The following is a 23395-nucleotide window of genomic DNA, read 5'->3' as shown; positions in this document are numbered from 1 at the left end:
CCCACCTGAAGGATCACCCTAAAACTTTCCATGTACAAGACCTTAGAGCAGCGGTTCCCAACCTGTGGTGCGCGTCCCGCAGGGGTCCGTGACACATTCCCAGGGGTCCGCAGGCCTGGGTACTTCTCCATGCATGTTTTTACAGTCACATTCTTTCTGCAGCAGTTTTAAAAGTACTTCAAAGTTCCGTGTACATCCAGCAGTTTTCGGGAAAAAATAAACATGCCAAGATAACCAGTGATTAATGTACGTGCTGGAGAGAGATGGCACTTTTGTCTAGTGCCAGTTTTGACTCATCTAAGGTAGCGCAGATGGGTAATGTGCCTGCTACAAAGAGAGTGTATGATGCAAAGAACAGTGTTTTATGTGCACAGCAGAGTGGTTTACTGATTTTATCACAAAGATTCTTTTGCTACTGTGCACTTCCTAAGTTACAATCGTGCTCTAGCACAGTGAGCTATGAACTGCCTTCAAAGAGCTGCATGCCAAATGCATGGCACAAATTAAAAAGTTATGTTTTTCCCAGTCTTTCATTATCCTTATGCTGCTAAAAAGGTTTGCTTGCATAGAAATATATGATTGAAGTAAACGCTAACCACTGTGTTATGTTCTGAATTCTGAGTTTGTGCCTCTCCAGTCCAAACATTCTTAGAAAATGCCTACCGGTGTGGATGACATGTGAATCCTACACTTTATGTCCCCTGTAAAGTGCTCTGACAAGCAACACTGGCATGAGAGGTGCTATAGAACAAATGAATTAAACTGTAACCAAGACTTCCTTTCCAGACTACATATTTATTTATATGAAAAACCTTTCTCAGATCTTAAGTACCTAAAAAAAATAAAAACAGAAAACCGCTTAGGAAATGTAGAATCTGCCCTGAGCATTCAGCTTTCCTAAATAAAACCAAACATTAAAAAGTTAGTCGCCGAGATGCAACGCCAACCTTTCCATTAAAATGTTTTCAATTTTTGCATATTTTTTCAATATGAAAAATATTTAAATCTTTAGTAATTTGAGTATTTGTTTGCTATATGTTAGACTTTTCATCCTTGGCGTGGTCTCCCTTAAACTTTTTGCCTCTGTTCCCCAGGATGTTGATGTGTGGTGGACTCTGATTTTACTGTTTTTGTAACTCAGGGCACTTTACCACTGCTAACCAGTGCTAAAGTGCAAGTGCTCCTTTACAAAACGTTTATGTAATTGGCTTATCCATGATTGGCATATTTGGTTTACTAGTAAGTCCCTAGTAAAGTGCACTAGAGGTGCCAGGGCCTGTAAATCAAATGCTACTAGAGGGCCTGCAGCACTGGTTGTGCCACCCACATAAGTATCTCTGTAATCATGTCTCAGACCTACCACTGCAGTGTATGTGTGTGCAGTTTTTAAATGTAAATTTGACTTGGCAAGTGTACCCACTTGCCAGGTCTAAACCTCCCCTTTTCTTACATGTCCGACGCCCCTATGGTAGGCCCTAGGTAGCCCCAAGGGCAGGGTGCAGTGTATGGTTAAGGTAGGACATATAGTAATGTGTTTTATATGTCCTGACAGTGAAATATTGCTAAATTCGTTTTTCACTGTTGCAGGGCCTGTCCCTCTCATAGGTTAATATGGGGGCTTCCTTTAAACATGATTAAAGTGTAGATTCCCTTTGGGAGCCATCTGTGCTAGGAGGGATGGGAGGAGTGGTCACTCACACCTGAAAGGGCTGTGCCTGCCCTCACACAATGCAGTCTCCAACTCCCTGGTGAGTGTCTGGGGCCTGGCCTGGGCAAAGCAGGATTTCACATTCAAAAGAGACTTTACTTTGAAATAGGCCTACTTGAAAGGAGAAATTGGGTATAAGAAGTGCACCCAAAACCACAGACTTAAGAACACTTCTGTAAACAAGAGGAACCTCTGCCTGGAGAAGAGCTGAGGAAGAAGAGCTGCCCTGCCTGTGACTGTGCTTTGTGGAGCTATCCTGCAGTTGCTGCTTCTGCCAGAGTAAGAGGGTAAAGACTGGACTTTTGCGTGCCTTCCATCTTGTGAAGAAATCTCCAAGGGCTTAGAGCTTGCCTCCTGTTTGAAGTCTCAGGGACAGCAAAGACTTCTCTCTGCCAGCACTTGGAGTCTCTGGAGAGACTCCTACTCTGCCCTGTGGTGCCCATCCAGTTCCTGGGACCCTGAAAGGAGAAGCTGGCAGCCTAAAGAAAAGGAAATCCATGCACAGAGCGCTGTGGGGGAAAAAAAGATTGACACAACTGATCTGCAGCTGAAGAGACGACGTGCCGCCGGCACCGCAGCTGAGAATCGACGCTCGCAGGAAATGGCGACCGAAGAATCGAAGCATGGAGCAGGAGAAAAGATGCGCAGCATCGCCGACGGAGGCTGGGAGATCACTACCTGCGCTGCGGGGTTTTCGGATCACTGTGCAGCTGGATTTCCGACTTAAGTACTGCTGGGAGTGGAAAAACAACGCAAGGCCTGCCCGGACCCTAGAGTGCTGACCGGATCGATGCATCGCTCTCCTGCAGAGAGAAGAAACAACGCGCCCCAACCCGGGGAAAGGAGAAACGACGCAAGGTCCTGCTCGTGAGTGGAATCAACGCATCGCAAGCCCTTTTTGAGGCGCACTCGCCCGTGCAGGGTTATTTTTGACGCACCCAAGGTACTTTTTCACGCTAACAGCGTTAGTGTGTGTTTGAAATTACTTAAAGACTCTTTTTGCATTTTTATTAGTAACTTGACTTGAGTATTGTGGATTTTTGTCATGTTGGTCTTGTTTTGGTTAGATAAACATTTCCTATTTTTCTAAACCTGTGTTGTGTCATTTTGTAGTGTTTTCATTAAGTTACTGTGTGTGTTTTGGTACAAATACTTTACACCTAGCACTCTGAAGTTAAGCCTACTGCTCTGCCAAGCTACCAAGGGGTAAGCAGGGGTTAGCTGAGGGTGATTCTTTTACCCTGGCTAGAGTGAGGGTCCTTGCTTGAACAGGGGATAACCTGACTGTCAACCAAAGACCCCATTTCTAACACTATGGATGTGTGTATTTTTTTTGCAAATTGCTGTTTCAATCTTTGAAATTTAAATTGTACAAATTGCTTGGGGGTCCCCAGCTCGAGTAGTGATTCAGTGGGGGTCCTTGGGAGTCAAAAGGTTGTGAACAATTTTCCTAGAGGACACTTTTTTGGGGAAAATTTCATGAATATTCGTCAAATGGCACCAAAGATATAGCCATTTTTTTTAAAAAGCTTTTTCTATGGAAACTAGTTCTTAACTACTACAAAAAACTGTATATAAATATATATCTTTTTTTTAATTGAGAAAAACAAATGTTACAGGGACGTTGAATTTACATGGACAAAATAGAAAACTGAGCTGCTATAGTGAGAGTTATTTCAAGTAATTAACTTGTGCCCCCGCCATGCACAGTTCTCATCAATAATTTTATTACAAATGTTGCAGTGAGGATATCAATGCGGTCATAGAAGATGTGATCAATTATGTAATATGTGGGGTAATTAGCTGTGCATGGCTAGGGAGTGAGTTATAATTAACTTAGGGCACAACTGAGGCCGAGGCCAAATCCCTCCCCCCCCCCCAATGCATCCAGCCCCAAGTTGCACGCAGCCTTCGCACATGCTTGGTGGGGGGTTCTAACCCGTGCCACACGTGGCCAAAGGTGGGGTTGGCCGGAGGGCCATGCGCACTGGGGGTTGTGCACACAGGGCTTGGCCTGCGGCTAGGCCCTGTAGCCAATGCTCCATAGGAACCGTGGAGGTGGGGAGATTTGTAGATGAATTTCTGTGAACTAACCATCAGTGCCAGAATGCTTCCAGACCTCCTTATTTATTCAAGAAGAGGCCACAATTTGGCAGAAAATTTTTACTCAACTGGAGTACTTTCTGCTGGCTACCTCAATGGGTAAATGTATAGTACATATACAACACTACAGCTGTGTAAAGGTCTGGGAGGTAATGCCTCAAGTGATCTTGTGTGTCAGTAATTTTGACGATGTGACTGTTCCTCGAGCGTCTTCATACAGAAATCTGCAGTAGCATGTGTTCTCATGTAGAGAAGAGGACGTGACTACAAAGAGCTGAATCAGCACCAAACAAGTGTACTTCCTCTTAATTATATTTAGTGTTTCTTTGTTCAGTTCCTATTCCTCTGCATCAAGAGCACATATCAAGAATTGGATGGAAACGTGTTCCGCTGGCTTTTTAATAGGATTTCCATTATCCTGTATGGAGGCGCAAAGACGGTGCTTATCACTAAGGTATGTGTGTCATGGCCAAATGGGTGTGAATCTAGGTCATTTGTGGTTAAAAGCGAGACCAACTATCTCTGGTCTCAACAGCAGGTTACAAAAAAAAAAAAAAAAAAATGGATCACGGGCCAATGGAGGGGGAGCTCTGTGCTACCCCCCCCCCCCTCCAATATGTAAATAAACGCCCAGGGAGAGGGTAGTCCACTTGGACTCAAACCTTGGGGTGAGGGTGGTGAGGGGGTGCTGCATGGGCACCTTCCATGCATTTAATATCCTGCATATCCCTGGGACATAGTCCATCTGGGGGCTAAAGTGGGACCTAGCCCATTTCTGGGGCTAAACTAAGCAAATGCCGATTCTCAATTATTTTTGTGGCAAAATTGTTTTTTTACTCCTCATTTTTGACCCTTGAAGGGTCCCGGGGCTTGGTTCTCTGGGTATTTCTACCATGCCCCATTTTACTTTTATTTTCTTTATTTTCTATTTTTGGAGAACTCGGCTGAGTCCTACTCCCAAACTGACTGCCAACACTTCCTGGTTGAAGTTTAGGCATCCAATCAGATCTCAGCCAGAGATCTCTGGGATCCACAGAGGCTCCGCTTCCCTAGATATACAATTTAGTTTTTTCTTTTTTAATTACTCAAACTACTGTACCGATTTACCCCAAATAACAGAAGGGGCTCTTCCTAGACCAAGAGCTACCTTTCTGCCAAATCGGATTTAATTCCATCTAGTGGTTCGGGCTGTAGTCGCGTTCAAAATCCCTACTGGAAATTGTACGGGGGGAAAAAGTGTTTTGGGACCCCGACCCCCCCCCCCCCCCCCCCCCCCCCGACCCCCCCTTTTTTTTTTTTTTTTAACTCTGCCCCCGCTTGACAAATCCCCATAAAACGTTCAAGACAGCAGCTGAAGTGAGTGGCAAACTAGTTTTGAAAATTTCATAAAGATTCGTCAGGTGGCACCAAAGTTATTGGCAAAACAAAAAACTTTCTTTCCTACGGATTAGACTCTGGCCAAAACATGTCCAGTTGCTGTGCTTGAATGTCACACTAAATCAAAGCCAGCAAAACGAATCTGCTTTGTTTGTATCCAAATCTGAAAATTAAACTTCAGTCTTGAAAAGAAAAAAAAACGAAAAAAAATAAAAATAAATAAACACTTCAATAAAGCTTTCATAACCCAGACTATTCTAGCTACCATCTACCTCAGTCCCACTTCTCAAAACAGGTACTCGCTATCTAGTAACCAATTACTGCCCAAAAACACAAAATCTCTCCTACTCACTGCCAACATTTAGAGGGCTCATTGACCAATCATATCAAGAACACCAATGCTGCTCTTTAACGGCATTACAAAATCCACCACACACAAGGAAGTATTTGGGAGAAAAGGAGCTGTGTGTTCCTGCATATTTGGTTCCCGGACACAGAAAAGGCAGGGCATCAAAAAAGAGACGCTCCCCTTTCAAACAGACACTAGCATAATTTCTTCCAGGTAATCATTCCAAGCCACTGCTGAAAGTTATCTGCTTCAAGTGGCAATGCACCGTTAATAATTACACTAAAACCTAGCTACTCAAAATTCAACCATATAGTATGAGACACAACCCAAAAAACAATATAAAAAGCAGTATATAGCATTAAATCCGGGAACAAAGACCAGACAAAGAAGCAAACAAACCACACCTGGGTGTGAGGACAATACGTACCTGTGTGTAAGTGCAGTTCTTCTTTTTGCACTTGCCGCAGGTGAAAAGGTCTGTTTCTGTGCCTCCTGACTTGCCCATTTGGTGATCTCTGATAGCTTCCTTTGTCAAGTTTTTGCGAATCTGTTTAAGCTCATCACTGGCCATTTCCTGGGAAGGTTGGAGAAGGAGATCAGATTAGCTCTGCTTATTCTAACTACCTGAATCAGGGAAACTGGTTTCAGGGAATTAGTCAAATTCATGATTGAACAATTACATGATAAAACTTCATGTTCCTGAGACACATCCTAACTGAGGACCGCTTTATGGGCTTAGATCAACAAGGAAATATTAGAATCTAGCAGATAAACCGCTTAAAGTGCAAGAATTCATAAAACATTCCTGAAGGAGCGTGGTGTGAAGAATGTCACCTTCTCCGCAGTACCTTTTGGCCGTCAAAAGCAGGAATCCCTGGGAGAATTCAGGAGGTGGAGGTTTGAACTCTTAAATTCACCATTAGGTCGTATGAATTAGAGAAAAAAGCCGAAATCAAACACTGGGCACTAAGAAGGTGGGTCATAACTGAATGCTCTGAAAATTTTAAGTTCCTTGAGCGCAACAAGGTACAAAACACGATGGCGATGACGATTCCATTTACAGGCATTTCGTGATAACACCTGCTAACCCTTTTTTTATTGCTTGCAGTCTGTGTGTACTGCTCCACACAACAGCTACAGCATAACAAATCCTATGGAGTCTTTAAATTGAGTAAGAGTTAAGCTCCCAGTAGTTTTAGCAGCTAGGCCTTTAAAACTGGTACATGCAAACCACTGTCATAGGAGGGATCTAAAATAAGTAAATGTGAAGCATGACTTCATGATTTGAAGACCAGGTTGATAATTTGGGAAATCCATCCATGCATCCACTCCAGATGTCACATAACTGGGAGGAACTGATCAACGAAATGAAGACCTCGGACCTTGCATCCACATACTACTACCATTAGGAGTTAGAATGCAGTTGTAGAAAGTAGGAATGCCTTAACGTTGAGTTTTCTCAAGCTCCGATAATAAAATAGTCACTCAAAAAAAAAAAAAATTAAGGAGCTATGCATGGGTCAAATGATACTGTGATTCCAAAAAGGTATGCCATTAGGAACTGTAAAACTGAATATCATAACATGTATGTAGCTAATTCAAAGGTTCAAGTCAACAAAAAAATGGCCTAGGGTCACGTAACAACACATCCAATTTTCAATAAGACTGTTTACTGTTGCGACCTCAAGCAGGATGATAAACAAAAGTAAACATTAGCACCAATAATATTCTACTAACATGAACAGTTAAAACTCATAGCAGTTCTAGTTGCTCCTTGGTTAAAGAGGTATCACCCAACGTCAACTTTAAAATGAATTTAACATTTCTTGCAATTAAAGTGTAAACTACTCTAATGGAATAACAGCTCATTCATAATCAAACTCCATTCAGACAGCTGCGAAAGGATTGTAATTTAGTAACAGTATTCTGGTAATACTGTAAAGTAACTTACATCAGCTGTCATCCTCGCAAACACATCTGGTGCTATATTCCCACAAAGCACACTTCTTCTTAGATTTGGATTTTTTGCATCCTTTAGATTTGCTATTCGGCTGCGAACTCGATTCTTGTATTTTGGATCTGTGTTTTTAAATTCTTGAAAAATTGGTGCAAAGTACTTAAGGAATACAAAGGGGAAAGAGCACACCAACAACAACAAAACACAAACACTGGACATTATTTTGTGTGTGACCATTTTTATGGTTTTGGCCAAGTCCAGAATTCCACCCATATCTCCAATTACAAACACAATGGGGGAGGAATGTATGATAGAGGTTCCAAATGAAGGTATTGGATTTATTCTGACCTGCAAAGTACAAAACATAACCCAATCAATGCTGCATCCAAAGGAACGAAAAATAACTGTAAAGTGTTATTATCATCAAATTTATAACAAAGGAATGTTTGACACCAATATATTAATCAGGTTAACTTGTGACCCGACCCAACTTTCCAAAGGGCATTTGGTGTCCTTTCTACCAGCAGGTTTAGATTCTTCTTGCATGTACTAAGGAAAACAAACATGCTTATCCTATGGATTCTGATCTCATGCACAGAGGTTAGCCACAAATGCTTTCTAGGGACGTAGGATCGATATGCTAGATGAGTGTGACTCAGCCAGATGACCCCCTGCTCCAACTGAAACAGTCCAGCCTGAACTGCCAAGCCAGGTCCTCTCTGAGCCAGAACACAAGCAACCGAAGACCGGTTCTGCCAGAGTTTGGGCTCTTCAGTTGGGTGCAGCTTGGAGTTACAGTGGCGGGCTGAGCACGGGACCAACGTCAATGTTTTAAAAGTACCGTTGCCTTAAACAGCAAAATAGTTGTTCACCCAGAGATCACCTTAAGGGTACTTTTTGTGGTGTGCCATTGAATTTCTTAATTGCTATCAAACTCCCAAGAATTATGTGCCATAGTCTGATGTTTGCAGCACCTGGAGCCACAGGAAAAACAAATCTCAGCAGGTGAATGGGCCAGCACAAATAAATGACTTCTGAAGGGCAAGGGTGGCCTCAACCTGTCTCTCCAGCAGGAAATTGGTCACATGCAGACTTTTTAACTGGTGGTTGACTTCACTCCTTAATCCTGCAGTGAATGCATCGCCATATGTAAATATTTTGCAAATATATATTTGTGGCATGTGTAGCTCTAGATACACATGCTCTGCATATTCCTGCCGTCTAGTGTTGGGCTCGGATGTGTACAACTTATTTTTCTTCGAAGAAGTCATTCAAGTCACAAGGGTGTAGGGACTCCTCCTATGACTAGTACGGTGTATGGGCTCTATCGTTCAATTGTTTTCTACTGCTGCCGGGTTTGGACATGTGTCGCTGAAGGTCTGAGTCAATGCGCATGGTGCTCCTTGTCAGAGCCTTCCAGTGCTTCCAAGACCTTGGGCAGAAAAGAAAAAACTGTTTACAACTATTTTTTTTAAACTCTGTCCCGGTTCCATGGGTTCTGCGCCCAGAATCTCTTTGAGATGCGTTTCGGGCCTCACGGTATTCCCACAGTAATGTCCCAATTTCTGGTCTCACTCATTCTGAGGTTACCCAGGTTTTAGCTAGACAATGCGAAATAGGGATTTACAGAGTCCTGGTAATGATGGCCTTGATGGAGTTTTGCAAAAGATAGTTCTTTTTCTGTGGCAGGAACACGCTTTAGAAGACACGGAAGGGATGATTGTTTGAAAGAGCACATGATGTAGGAAAACACACATGCTTAATAGAACTCCCCACTCTGTCCTGACTGTAAATGCTAAAACTTCGGCAGAAATAGTAGTTCCTCTCCGAATGAAAGCGTGGACTGCAGCATAGATAGATGCCAAAGCATCAACAATAACACGGTTGCACATAAAGTCAGAAAAATGCAGTTAACAGTAGTTATTTATTTTTTTAAACAAAACAAAAAGGATATATTCCTCAATCTGAGCTCCCAGTTCTTCATCGTCGGCCCCGATTGTGATGTAGTCATCTGCAAGAGTCCGAAACAGAATGAAAACTCGCACAAGCCACCTGCAGGAGTTGTTACCTGCATCTCTCTGCAGAGACACTTTCTTTAACAGTTCACATTTGAGGAAATTTGAAGTGAAACCACAACAAGCAATGGTTGACACATGTGACCTATCAGATGGGTTTAGGTCTATTAAACCAACTAATTGTAATCCACACACAACCCCTGAAAACAAAATGTACGCCACATCTTCCACCTCACCGCTACCAATTATTCTGCTTCTACCGCACCAAAAGGATTCATTCCTGAGACAAACTGTTTGCAAACTATTAGGAAATGAGGAACGACATATCCCCACGACCCTGCTTACCGCAAACAAACCTCCCTCTCACTACCAAGTGCTAATACGGAAGTACGATTTACAGCAGTTTTCTTAAATAGTAGACCATAAAAATACACACACTGTTGTAATACAAACCTCCTGTTTTGAGAGCAACAGACAACAACTCCCTGCATTTTACTCGCACGGAGTCTGAAGTGACAGGGGCCCGTGGAAAAGAGGTGATTAACGTGTCGGAAGGAGCGGTGCAGTCTTCTCTCTTGCTGCTGGAATTACTACTGGAACTGCTAAAAGGAACAAAGAAAAGACGACTTGAGATGCAAAATTCGCAATATCTACACAATTTCAAACCCTGTGCTTTCATACCAATCTACTATCAGAATTACAATGTGTTCATGAGAACCACATAAACATTCTTACCGTTCATCAGTAAATCCATTTACTGCCCAAATGAAGCACCAGAACTGAGATGAGCATAACGTGAGGGCTTTCGTAACCACTACATCTGCCAACCTAACTTTGTCCTGCAACAGTCCATCGTCCTACTGCGTCAAAACGTGGGTTGTAAGCGCCAATGGGTAGGACATAACTGTGGAAGTGAGAAACTGTCCTTTACCACCCATCCCCCAGAGGGCTGGGAACTACTTTCAAAGTTAATAGGGTTGAACTGTTAAATCCTAATCTACGAGGAATTTATAAATCAGGAATCCTAATATATTATGCCCCATTTCCTCGCCCAAGTGCACTGCATTTGATAGCTTTGAAAAGTGCAATCGAACAAGAAAGGTCATTGCTCCCCTTGAGTGTTAGCTTAAAAGCCAAAGGTATCAAATTACACGACAAATGAAAATGTACAAGTAAACAAGCATTTGCAATGCAATAGGTCTCGCATTTGCGAGAGTTACAGCTATTGGCGTTCTAAATGCCTAAATGGACTTTTCTTGCCACAAATTGGTGAACCCTGCCACATCATTTCGTCTCCTTTGCCACATAATTCCAGTGGCCCTGCATATAACTGAAGCACTTCCATTTACCTGCTTCCTGTATCTGCAGCAAAAAATTAAACGCTATTAATATATGAAAGGCTGCAATGCTTACATACACACGTGTAAATAGACAACCGAGTCATATGTGGTGGAAATTCGTTCCTGTCAAATATGATGTTGTTGCTGACATCTGGGCAGCAGGGCCAAATCAGACTTACGTCCTTCGGAGGTCGATACATGAGGTAAAGTTCAGAACTGCTATTGTCCAAACTTAGAAATTACACAACTTCAAAAGTCAAGCAATGTGTAAATACAGCATTTCAAGGCAACATTACCCTTGCAGACATTCTTCACAGAATATTTTGCTTCGTTTGTCGAAGCGGTGTGCCCTCCTGTAGCAGGATTGTGTAGTGCGTGCACACAGTTCCTAATCTGGGCAGAATGTAAACACATAACCTGGCTGCCACGACTCCTACTCAAACATGTTACTGACAGTTGTTTAAATTTAAAAGCTGCCAGGGCTGATATGAAACAAAAATTCCTTGGGAGGGAAAGATTATACCACCAGACCCAGGTTGTACTGCACAAGACAGACAGCGGTTACGCCTCCCAGAATTGCTTTTGAAAAAACATCACAATTTATAGCAACTCATTTTCAAATATTTTGGCTAAAAACCGTGGATTTTGCAGAAGTGCCGGTAGAGGAACGGGTCACACATTCCAATATTTATAGCATGTCACATTACCCTGGAGTGATTTTTCACCACAGATGGAATGCAGTGCCTACAACAAGAACTGCCTGCAATGACTCGCTGCAAGCATTTGTGCTGCAAAGGTACTAGTGTCCAATTCATCCAGTGCGTGTCAACGGGATAACATTCAATTAACAAAGCACCACAGATACGTGCACTCAGACACTTCGGGGCTATAAAAGAAGACTTGTAAAAAATACACTCATACATTGGCACAGACATGGTGAGTATTTACAGGGGAGAGTCAACTATAAATTAATTTAGAAGGCTTCTAGAGTGGGGGTGTAGCTCTAGAAAGGAAACTGGGATACATAGAGGTCAGAGTGATGGTCGATTAATCTGGAACCAAGTTAGGGTTAGAATGTTTCATAAACGGGTTGATAGGAAAATCAACTATACTATGCTAGTGAAACAAAGCGTGTATTCCACATAGGTACATAGGAAAACCCCGCAGGCGAAGAAGTAGAACATGACAGAAACAAGAAAGTGAAACTAAGGGAACTTTTCTATCCAGTTCGGTGACCACTTAACTCAGCAGGCAGCTCTTGCTTAACCTAGTTTTCCGTGCAATGCCTAGTGGTATCATTCCCTCACAACAGATGAATCACTGTGTTGGAACACTCGGCTGTTCTGGTCGGGGCAATGCCCATGTTGAAATGTTTTACACTGTCGCGTGACTCTCCAGCTCTCACGCGCTCCCACACAACAAGCTGCAACACTATCTTTACCCACAGCACACTCCATAGACAAGCCACTCCCTGTAGATGCCACTTAAACAAGACAGAGCGAGCTGGCACTAAAAACGTTCCCCTCTGCTGCTGTTTTATGTTTGCAGAGGGAGCTGGGGGCGGGGGGGCAAAGACTGGCTGGAGGACTGTAGTGAAATAATTGTGTTTCACCACTGACTGTGTTTCACCACTGTGCATATTAGTTGTTCAATGTTCACCAGTAACACATTACATTTTGTATTCAGTTTAGCTGCCTATTGGCTTTAACATGGCGTTAGACATTGAAGTTGAGACATTGCAGATGAGCTGTGTTTTTCCACATGGTAAACCAAGCTGTGTCTTTTTTTCTGTATTTTGTTCTCACCGGACCCTAGCATGATAAATGAGCACATATTTTGTTTTTTCCCCCCCCCTCTAGTCAGCCTAGGGAAAAGAACGGGCCTTGGAGACCAGGCCAACCTTCGACGTTTGTTTTTTTCCCCCCCAACTCTGACCTACAGTACCCAGCATTTTTTTTTTATTTTTTTTTTTTATAATTATTCTCTAAGGGGGAGGGCTTTCTAGAAAGTTCTCTATTCAAAGATATAAAAAAGATGACTCTGTTCAGTAGCGTGGAATTCTGAGACTTCAGTCAGGAGCAGGCGCCAGCTGCCTGGCGTTGTCCCATGGGGGTGGAAAATCTCTCTCGCTGTTGAACAGGAGTCGTTCTTTTTGCTGGCATGAGAAAGATTAAGTATTTTGGTGGGCCCTACTATGGTGATGAATTTTGACTTTTATTCTTTGCTTTGAAGTTATGCTATAATATAATCACATATATTTGCTGTGTACATTGCAATTGAGAATCACTCTGATATATTTTCCTTTCATTGCTGTGACTGCTTTTAAATGTGTGCCTCTAACCTACTAATCTCCTCTCTCAGGAGCCTCGTGGTGAAGTAATAATAAATGTCTTCTTTAAACTAAGAAATGCATTCCAGAGATTGTTTTCAGCTCTGTCATTAGTGAAAGCAAAACAAAGACTTGCCTGAGGAAGCGTTGCTGCTCTGAAACACACCCACAGTATAAAACAAGCAGGCAAAAGCTGAAAACAGAAGTTCCTACAAAATACATAAACAGGACAGTGTAATTATACAGTAGTTAGTCCCTACTCTAAACGAAAAAAAGGAGGGTCAAAGAGGCAGAACGGACCACCAGCGAGCAAGGATTTTTAAAGGCTACTGTAACAAACAAATAAAATTGCTTTAAACCCACAGTATAAGTATAGTTAATAGTATACAAGAGGTCATACGCTTATTATGGACCTCACAATTAGGTCACAAAGCAGATCAGACAGACCTAGGACACTTATGAGGCAGAACAACAAATACTTTAGGTATTGTGAATGCCATAGCAATGTGTTGTATAGTACAATTAACTAAAGATAAATTGTAAATTAGACTGTTCTACACTACAAATAAAATGCTGCATTTTAATTGGATTCAAGTCAGTTGATATCTAGATAGGAGATTCATAGCCAGAACGAGACCACAATTCAGTCCACTCTAGTTAAGTTTTAGTGGAAATGTGGAATCAGGAGGCACCCTTTGGCATCCTGGACTTGGTCAAATTAAGTGTTCTTGAGCAACATTTAAAAAAAAAAAAAAATCTTATTCCCTTCTCTCACTCATTGGTAAGATTTGTAGTATTTAGAATTAACGTAAAAAGTGTTGAGGGGTTCCGTAGAGCAGCACCAGGATGGACAGCACTGCCACCCGGTCTGGCACTCCGCTTGGATTCTCTGCCCTGGCTTTTTGAGAGGTCATTCCTCTCTTTGCCATAAAGTGTTGTATATGGAAGGCAATCTCTGGGTGGGCCACCAAATACAGATCACTTACTGCGACCTATAGTCTATGATTAGTTTAGAAGCTGTATTGATTAGCCATATTCATAATGTGAAACTTAATCCAGCAACATTCCATCTTAAAAGCATAGAAATGAAGAGACACTGCTGATCACATGTTGCTGCCTCATTGTTTCCTTCTACAGAAAGGGTGTTGTAGATCCTTGCAGCAAGGGCAGACCTCTCTATCTGCACGTTGAAAATGTACAGCTGTCCTCGGAGTGCCATAGTAACCTTATGTCTTGCCATGCACCAGAACATGACTAGGTCAACTCCGTAGTACTCGCGGAGCACGGCACGATCGAATATCAGGATACGCTCATTTGCCTTTTGAGGGGCATCCATATTAACACTAGTTTTGAAATATACTCAACGAGATTGATAATAAATAACCATTCAATATCCGTCTGTCAACAAATGAACTTCTAAAATCGGCATCATTCTAACTGAGATCGGAGAGTCCTGAGGAAGTCAAAGGGGTATTCCCCAGACAAAAAACCTGTTGACGATGTGAAAGGACTGTGACAGGAATATTGTTGAACACAAGAATTGATCAGAAGGATAAAGAACACTGTGATATAAACTACAGATGAACATTTCATTTATGGACATTTATAATTATGTTTCCCTTTGTCATATGAGTGCCGCTCAATTGTAGTATTACTACAAAGGTGGTACCTTCTTCACTTCAAGGTCATGACTGGGAAGAGGTTGATTTGGCAAGAGTAACTAGAGAGGCACCTCTAATCAACAACCCCATCCTCTGCAGTGCAGGGGAGCATTATCTCTGTACAATGTGGTCTTGTGGGGCAGAGACACTTTGTACATAACTGGTACACGATTACACACAATACATGGGTTGGGGACCGTTCAGGATTACAGACTAGCGATTTGTGGTACCCTCCCCGCCCACCAAAACAATACTCCCCTCACAGACAGCTGAGCTAAGAGCAGGTTTTATAAACTCTGAGATCCAAGCGCATCCGAGCAGAGACGTTGTATGTCTTATGCAACCTCATCCAAGAGGTTTTATCAGCACCATCTTTCAGTGCAAAAGAAGTGTGGAGGTCAAAGCCAGGTTTTAAACCAGTCTTACTTCAATACCTGAACCCTATACTGTCACTTCAAGTCAGATCTGTTACAGAAAGACTGTTTAGTCCGCCTTGATCTGAAAGATGTGTATCTCTCTGTTTCTCTCTCAAGGAAACCACAGAGCAAGCTTTCCTGGTGGCCGGACCACATGGAGTCTTGGAACGGCAGAGCCATAGTTAGGTGTCTGCAGGGGATAGTGACAGCAAGTGAGTCTGAGGAGCGAAATGCAGCCCAGTTTCCACCGGCGACCGTTCATACGAGTTGGAACTAGATCTGCTGATCAACTGTCTGGCGCTCCTAGCCGGGCCCTCTGCCAAAAGAGTACTCTCCTACCCAGAAAATGAACTGGTGTCTCCTTTTGCTGATGGACAGGTTTTTCACAGTTCAGTGTACAGGGCAAAATCCACTGTGTTGGTAGACAGCCAAAGATCTTTGGCATTTCTATATGTGACACCAGATATCAGTCATGGCAGAGAACATTTCCAGACAGAAGGATGTGGCCACACACTGGAAATCTAGGATTTTGAAGGACAACTAAAACAGGAGGTCTGAATCAATAAAGGGAGTCCATGTTTGTCAGTTTTTACATCTCGAATGAACATGCACATGTTCTTCAGTTGGAGACCAGATCAGCTGGCCTAATCGCCTGATGCTATTCTACAGGACCGAGTGGGAAATCTGCATTACGCGTTTTAGGAAAGTGCCCTCTTTCTTGGCATGGTTACCCCATTTTCTGCCTGTTGTCAGTAGGTTTGACTGTCTACTGGGTTCCTGCTAACCGGGACCCCAGTAGTTTTGCTCTCTCTGCTAAATTGTACCTTTTCTTCCCATAATTGGCATACTGACCTCCCACCTTCCCCCTCCCCAACCCCCCCCCCCAAATGTACGTCTCCAGTATATGGTACCTAGGCACCCAAGGCATTGGAGTTCCAGGGGATCCCTATGGGCTGCGGCAGTTATTCTGCCACCCATAGGGAGCTCATGCAAAGAGTTCTACATGCCTGCCATTGCAGCCTCCGTGAAACAGGTGTATGCACCAGTTTTCACTACAGGTCACTGCACCAGGCCACTGTAAGCCACCCCTGTCGTAGGCCCTCTAAGGGTGTTGGTACCTGTGTGAGATCACCCCTGCACTAGCAGAGGTGCCACCACGAACTCCAGCCCCATTTTATTATGTACTGGCTTTAAGTCACTACCCATGTCCAGCTACATAATGGTAACTCCGAACCTGGGTATGTTTGGTATCAAACATGTCGGAATAATACCCCAATACTGTTGCAAGTATTAGAAGTGTGATTCCATGCACTCTGGGGGCTCCATAGAGGACTCCCAACATTGCTACCACCAGTCTTACAAGGTTTTCTGGGCAGCCCAGCTGTTGCCACCCCTCCAACAGGTTTCTGCCCTCCTGTTGCTTGATCTGATCAAGCCCAGGAAGGCATAACAAAGGATTTCCTTTGACAGAGGGAGGTAACACCCTGTCCCTTTGGAAAAGGTGCGACTGACTTAGGAGGGGTAACCTCCGCAAGCCACTGGTTTGCTCTGAAGGGCACATTTGGTGCTCTCCTTGCATAAACGAGTCCACACAGGTCCAGGGACCACCAGTCCCTGCTCTGGTGCGAGAATGGACAATAGAAAGGGGAGTGACCACTGTCTAGCACCACCCCAGGGATAGTGCCCAGAGCTCCTCCAGAGGGTCCCTGGGTTCTGCCATCTTGATTCTAAGGTTGGCCAAGAACTCTGGGAGCATCTGAGTGGCCAGGCCAGGCAGGTGATGTCTGAGCCCCCTCCTGATAGGTGCTTACCAAGTTAGGTGACCAATCCCCCTTTCAGCGCTATTGGGTGGGTCCTCAGATTCGGCTTGCAAGATTCCAGCAGGACTCCTCTGCAACCTTTACTTTGACTTCTGTCCTCTGCAACTGTGACTGAAACCACCAGGAACTGACAAGCTGCTTTCAAGAAGAAATGACTCTTGAGCAACATTGTTTCAGGGCTCCTGCCAGCTTTGCAACAATCTTCTCATTGTGCATCCTCAGAAGACTGCAACTCTTCAGCCTGCACAAGGAGGAGGAATCACCCTTGGCGTGAAGGAGTCACTTCCCTGCAACCGCAGGCACTTACAACAAGCTGCGTGGATCCACTCTCCTGCTGAGCTGAGTGGATCCTGCATCACAGGTGGTGGTCCGGAGTAGTCCTCTCGGTCCTCTCTGCCAGATGTCCAACTTTGGGGAGGTAAACTTTGCCTTCCCATGCAGGACAGTACCTCAGTGCACCCTGTCTCTTGCAGCGACCAAGGCTTGTTTGGATCTCCTCCAAGGGATCTTCTGGCAACGTGTAGCTCCCTCCCCCTGCACTCCATCCTGCAAAGCATGGCCTCCTGTGTGGTTTTCCTGCAGCCTGGGATCCTCTTCTGTAGTGCTGTGTGGGCTCCTTCTGTGACTCCTGTGTCCCCATCCTGTGGGTGCTGCCTCTGCTCCTGTGGACTCTCTGTGACGCTGAGGGTCACCTGTGACTCCCCCTCCTGGGCCTTGCTGGTCTCCGGCAGCATCTCTTTTCCACTAACCGCGAGTTTGCCTTTGCCAAGGCCTGTTGGTGGAAATCCTGCACCAACACCCATCTGCAATCTTCCTTCTGGCTTGGGACGCCTTCTGCATCTATCTGAAACTCTTCTCTAGCTCCTGAACTGCAGTGCAGACCTGTTCTTCAGAACAGTCGACCAACTCCTGCATCCACAGCTTGGAGGGACTCTTGGACTTGGGCCCCTTCCTCCACAGGTCTTCTTTCTTCAGGAATCCACCACTGGTCTTCTTGCAGTCTTCTCTGGGTGTCTTCTTTTCCTCCTTTTGGGTAGTTTGGGGAAAATCCATTGTTTTACTCCTGCATTCCTGGTTGCTGGGTGGGTACTGTGTTAATTACCTTTGTGGTTCTCAATTACTCCCAGCTCCCCTCTACACATTTTACTAACCTAGGTGGGGGGAACCTTGTTCGCATTCCATTTTTTTTAGTATATGGTTTGTGCTCCCCCTAGGCTCACACTACTGGTTATTACTGTTTGCACTGTTTTCTAACCTTTTCCATGCCTAGTTCTTATTGCTAGTGTATAGATTTAGTCTATTACCCACCTCCTAATGGTGGGTCACCAGGCTAGTAATTTGTGGTAATTTGTTCCAAAAATAAAGTACCTTTATTTTTATACAATGGAGTGTTTTCTTTCACATGTGTAAGTGCCATGTGAAAACAGTCGTATTGCGTGAGCTTTGCATGTCTCCTAGATAAGCCTTGGCTGCTTATCCACAGCTACCTCTAGAGAGCCTGGTTTCTACACACTGCCTAACCATCACTAAGAAGGGAGATGCGAACATGGTATAAGGTGTGAGTACCATAGGTACCCACGAGGCCAGCTTCCTACGAGCTCCCCCTCCCCCCCCCAATCCCCATTGGGGTTGAAGATCCTGAGGGTGTTGTCTCAGGTACACTGTCAGAGGTGATTCTAGTGATTTCAGTTTGTAGCACACAGTCTTGGTTCCTGGTACTGTTAGGTCGGACTTGTGATTTTCCGACAAAGCACCCATTCTTCTGGGATGTTCCGACTGACCTGCTGGGCCTTCCCCTTCCAATGGTGTCATTAGTATAAACCTCTCTCTTATTGCCTGGAGGGTTTCAGGAGACGTAGGAGAATGCCAGGTATTTCACCACTGGCTAATTACTACATCCAGCAGTCTTAGTCAACCAATACACATAGAAGGGTCTTCGGCCTGAAGGAGGTGTGTTGGTGCAACAAGCAGGATGTGGATCCCTTGGAAACATGGTGGTAAACAACCTGTTGCACAGCAGAGAGTAATCTGGTTAAGAGGTCAGTAAACAATTTTCACACTTTTTTCTGCACATCATCCAATTAAGGGTAAACCAGATTCACTCATCTCTGACACCTCAGCATACTGTTTCATGGGACGTCAATGTGATTCTGCAATGTTTGAAAAACTGGCTGGAAAATAAGGATTTATCTAGGAAGCATTTGTCCTAACTGGCGACTTTGTTCTGTCCGATTTCATGCAGGAGTGTGTCCTATATGAGTACTGGATTTTCCAAGTAGGGTATTTTTTCTGAACGGAGTTTTTCCACAATTGTGAAGCGTAATAAGACAAATTCATGCTGTATCTCTTACTGTGCTTTTACTCAAAACCATAAGTTGTGTGATGTCAAATGCTTAAATGTTTAGGAGGCATTTACCAGGGATCTACAGCAGGATGCCACTAGACAAGTGCTTATTGCCTTACATAAAGGTTATAAGCCCATCTCTGCGGCCACTCTGACCAAATATGGGTTCACAGGCTCTTGTTTAAATCTGCAATTGATATGTCACAGTTTGACCCTCATTCGGCAAGAGAAGCCAAGACCTCTACAAGCCTAGACTTTGGGTTCTCGTTTAGAGGATATCACGAAGGCGACAGACTGGTTGGCAGAATCTACTTTTAGAACATTTTACCCACAAACCAAATTATCGCGGTTACTTCTGTTGTGGGACAGCTTGAAATCAGCATAACATGATCATCCAGTTCCCCACATAGAATATACAAAAAAAAAGAATTTGTAGCTTTTGAATCAAGAATTTTCTATTCTGTTCAGGTCAAGTTGGCGAGTACTATCCCACCCAGAAGTCTGCTTTGTGATTTCTGTTTTTTTATACTATATATTATTTCTTTGTTTACAGAGAGACAGCTGACTTTTTTGGTGTTAAATTTGCAAAGAAAGAGGAGGGTACTTGTTTGCCCTTGGAATTAAGGGACCATATGAGACCTGACAGGTTGATGAACCCATGATTAAGTTAAAGATGGTAATGGGAAATGTAGTTTTGATGAGTGTAAAGCTTTCATTGGCTGCTGTGTTTTATTGCAGTAAGGATGGAGAAGCATAACCTAAGTGCTTCCTCCCTTTCCTATCAAACTCAATAGCCAATTCAAAGACAATGGAGAGAATATGTTTGCTGCCAACTGCTCTGCAGGTAAAGGAACACCACCAGGTCATAATGCAAGGGCTGCTGAAATTGGGGATAGGATAGAAAAGTGCACTTTGAACTGCAGGACTGAGAGCCCAGTATGCCCTGGCCACTACTGCACACACCACGCTATGGGTAATAGAGCATAGATCAGGCTCAATCCACTATAGCGGAATAAGGAGAGGCACTCCTTTTTGGGCATTCATTTCAACAAAACGCTATGGACTAATACCAACGCAGATGGTAGCTCTATGAGGCAATGCTGAAAGTCTGCTAAATGACAGTAGCCAATGCAGAAAGGGGTGGTCCAAAAGTCCCTTTTTAGTTCTGGCTTAACACTGTGCATGCGGTGTCGCTGTGAGGGTATTCTGTACAGTAAAGAGCCTCGAGCCCGCCCATTACTTACCATTTGCTGGCGTAACTGCCATAGCAGCCTCGAAATCGGCCACCCATGCCTCATGTCACTTCCTTTTATTTCTCCCGAGCATGTACTACCTGATATTGTTTCACTGAAGTTCTTGTGCTGCTCGAGCTGTATTCAGGGAACTTCCCCCCTCCATTTTTTCGGACAGGAATTGTTTCTCGAAAGTTTATTTTGCCAGAATTCAGCAATTCCTTCTACAGCAACAAGCAAAGGCCATGGATTATCAGGTGGCCAGGACAACGATAACTTTATTTTAACAGTGAACATCTCATTGTCATTTAACCATGTCCAATGCATGTGTTTGGAAACTGAACTCTGAAAATTGGAGGCGAAGCTATGCTTTTTCTAATGCTGCCCCCATTTTTGATTGTAAAGGGCAAAAACACTATTTTCGATACATTGAACCGTTTGTTAGGCAGTAAGATCAATGGAGGAGCACTCGTGGTATTTATTAAGGCTGCAATGCAAACATCAGCACTTACGTGCAGTTTAAAATGCTGTTGCACCCATAGTGAAGACCCTTCTCTGTTTACTACGCCGGGACTACAATATCCGACATCTCATTTAAACAGCCCCTACAAAAGTATAAGCAGCAAATGCAGTGTTAAACAATGTTGACAACGGCACGCTTTTTTTTTCCAGACGGTACTTTATTTGCAGATTCCCTTACGAATGATCAAACTCCTTTTTATGCTGCTTTGGCCAGGCTGCAGATGTGGTCGTTGGTGACTTTTGCAGACTATAATCGTATGTATTCAGTTTAGCTCCAAAGTTCCCGAGGTGACGTGTGACACCATCAAACAGTCCGTACTTTTACTCATCTACTCTTTGCACCCTGGCATTTTTTATACAAAGCAAATTAAAGGCCCTGATCAAAAAAGGAGATATGGACTGAGAGTGGGACTAACTATTTTATAAAAAAAACATAACGTGATCCGTTTTGGCTTGCGCATATTGCTATGTAAGCAAGAGTCAATGGAGCGTTGAGATAGTCAGATGATTGTGTTTTTTTTAGTAAATATAATCATTGGACTATGACATTAATCGAATATCAACCAGCTATAGAAATTATCATCCTTACATGGAGATTTGTTAAGTGCCTGGTCAGGGGTAGTTAGTAAGCGCTATATGAATACAATAACGACTATGTTGGAGAGAAAAACAAAAAGCATTGGCAAAGTCAATAGGGCTCGTATGTGAAAGCTACTTGCTTTTCTGATGTTTTATCCGTGTTGTAATGCAGTGTGGCTGTGCAGCATGGCTGACAGTGAAGTTAGAGATGTTTTAATCAGTACTTTTGGCCATGCTGCACAAACTACTCCTTTGTACAAAATCGCTAAAAGAAATTGGCACAGCCAATATCTTTTGCAAAGGTGAGGCCTAATCGTGTTGTCAATGTTTGTTGTATCGATATGTATGTATCCGCGTTTGTTGAATCATGGTAACCTGCAGGTGAGACCTAAAGTGTGACAACTGTACTCAACTGAAGCAAAATACGCTGTAGTCTTTTTTGTGGCCACTAGATGGCAGAGCACAGTAAGTATTCTACAGAGTAAACAAGAACAACGAACGTCAAAAGTAAGGAGGCAGTAATTAGTGACAAAATAAACAACGTCGAGTTCTCACTTCAAAAGACAGGAAGTAGCTGGAGAGGTTTGAGCCATCACAACTGTGCTGACACTATATACATTATAGTATATCTGTTAAGTACCATAAAAGTATACTTTTTTCCAATCTTAATTTCCCTTTTCTTGCTTTCTTCATACCCGATTGCTCCGCGATATAATATTTATGAAATACTTTGATTCATATACTAAATTATATTGCTCATTTTTCTTAAATGTATATCTATAAGTTAATTTTTTTATGTGTATATACAGACACATCATTAATGCTCATATTGTATACGAAAATTACTGAACTGATTATAAACGTTTATTATACTAAGTAAAGTGCAATTTTCTCCTTGGAAAATTTACCCTTTTCAGATAGGTTTCTTTTAAATTCCAGTAACTTAAAAATAAATATTAAATTTGGTGGAGGTGGGGAATTTATTACTCTAAGTCCCCCCAAGGCATTCGAGGATAAGGACTTCAGGACAGGGAGATGTGGTGGGAACGTTCAGGTGGTACAGGGGTAGGATAAGCTCAGACCCCGTGGCCACAGCCATCTTTGCGAATGAATTAATTAACTCCGGTTCAAACTGCAGCTCTGACCGAGAGGGTTTCTTCCTGGAAATCAGTGTGGAGTCTGCCTTAACCATCTGTAGCCAGCTAAATGCGATACGAGGCTACTTCATCCAACGTCAGACTTGGCAGGAAGGGAGAAGGTGAAGTTGTGGCCTAGATTTTAAAAAACGAGCGCTCTGTGGTCATTACCTGTGCAAAGGCGGAGAGCCAGAGCCAGTCACCCCTGGAGTCGCGGAAAGCAAGGATAAGCAGTCTGTGCTCCCTGCCATCAAGGCACTTCCAACCCAAGGCGGTATGTAACTACAGTGAGAGAAGGCCTTGGCTTCAATGGTCAGAGGGTAGCCTCGCTGTTACCGGCAGACGCATCCCAACGAGCAAAAAAATGGACTTCCTGGCCCCAAATCTTATTTAGTATGTACTCCCCGAGGACTGTCATGGCTCATATTACGTACCCAAAACGATGCGACTTGGCGGCTGGCAGACAGGAGACTGTCTGCTTCTCAGAGACAGGTCATCGTCCAGAGG

General features: G+C 43.5%; 1 protein-coding gene across 3 annotated transcripts in view; it reads right to left on the bottom strand.

Annotated features, from left to right (window-relative positions):
* The window catches only part of LOC138282505 (acyl-protein thioesterase 1), a 558768-nt gene that overhangs the window by 34457 nt on the left and 500916 nt on the right, over positions 1-23395 (bottom strand). For all 3 annotated transcript variants that reach the window (XM_069220173.1, XM_069220170.1, XM_069220171.1), the window contains 4 exons: positions 9963-10111; positions 9449-9505; positions 7489-7643; positions 5965-6111 (listed from right to left, as the gene is read on the bottom strand). In XM_069220173.1, the coding sequence (XP_069076274.1) occupies positions 5965-6111; positions 7489-7643; positions 9449-9505; positions 9963-10111 (508 nt within the window). The remainder of the gene's footprint in view (positions 1-5964; positions 6112-7488; positions 7644-9448; positions 9506-9962; positions 10112-23395) is intronic.

This window comes from Pleurodeles waltl, chromosome 2_2 (genome assembly GCF_031143425.1).
Source record: "Pleurodeles waltl isolate 20211129_DDA chromosome 2_2, aPleWal1.hap1.20221129, whole genome shotgun sequence".
Classification (NCBI taxonomy): Eukaryota; Metazoa; Chordata; class Amphibia; order Caudata; family Salamandridae; genus Pleurodeles; species Pleurodeles waltl.
The sequence above is the reverse complement of the archived record's forward strand: the minus strand, read 5'-3'. Positions and strand labels throughout refer to the sequence as shown.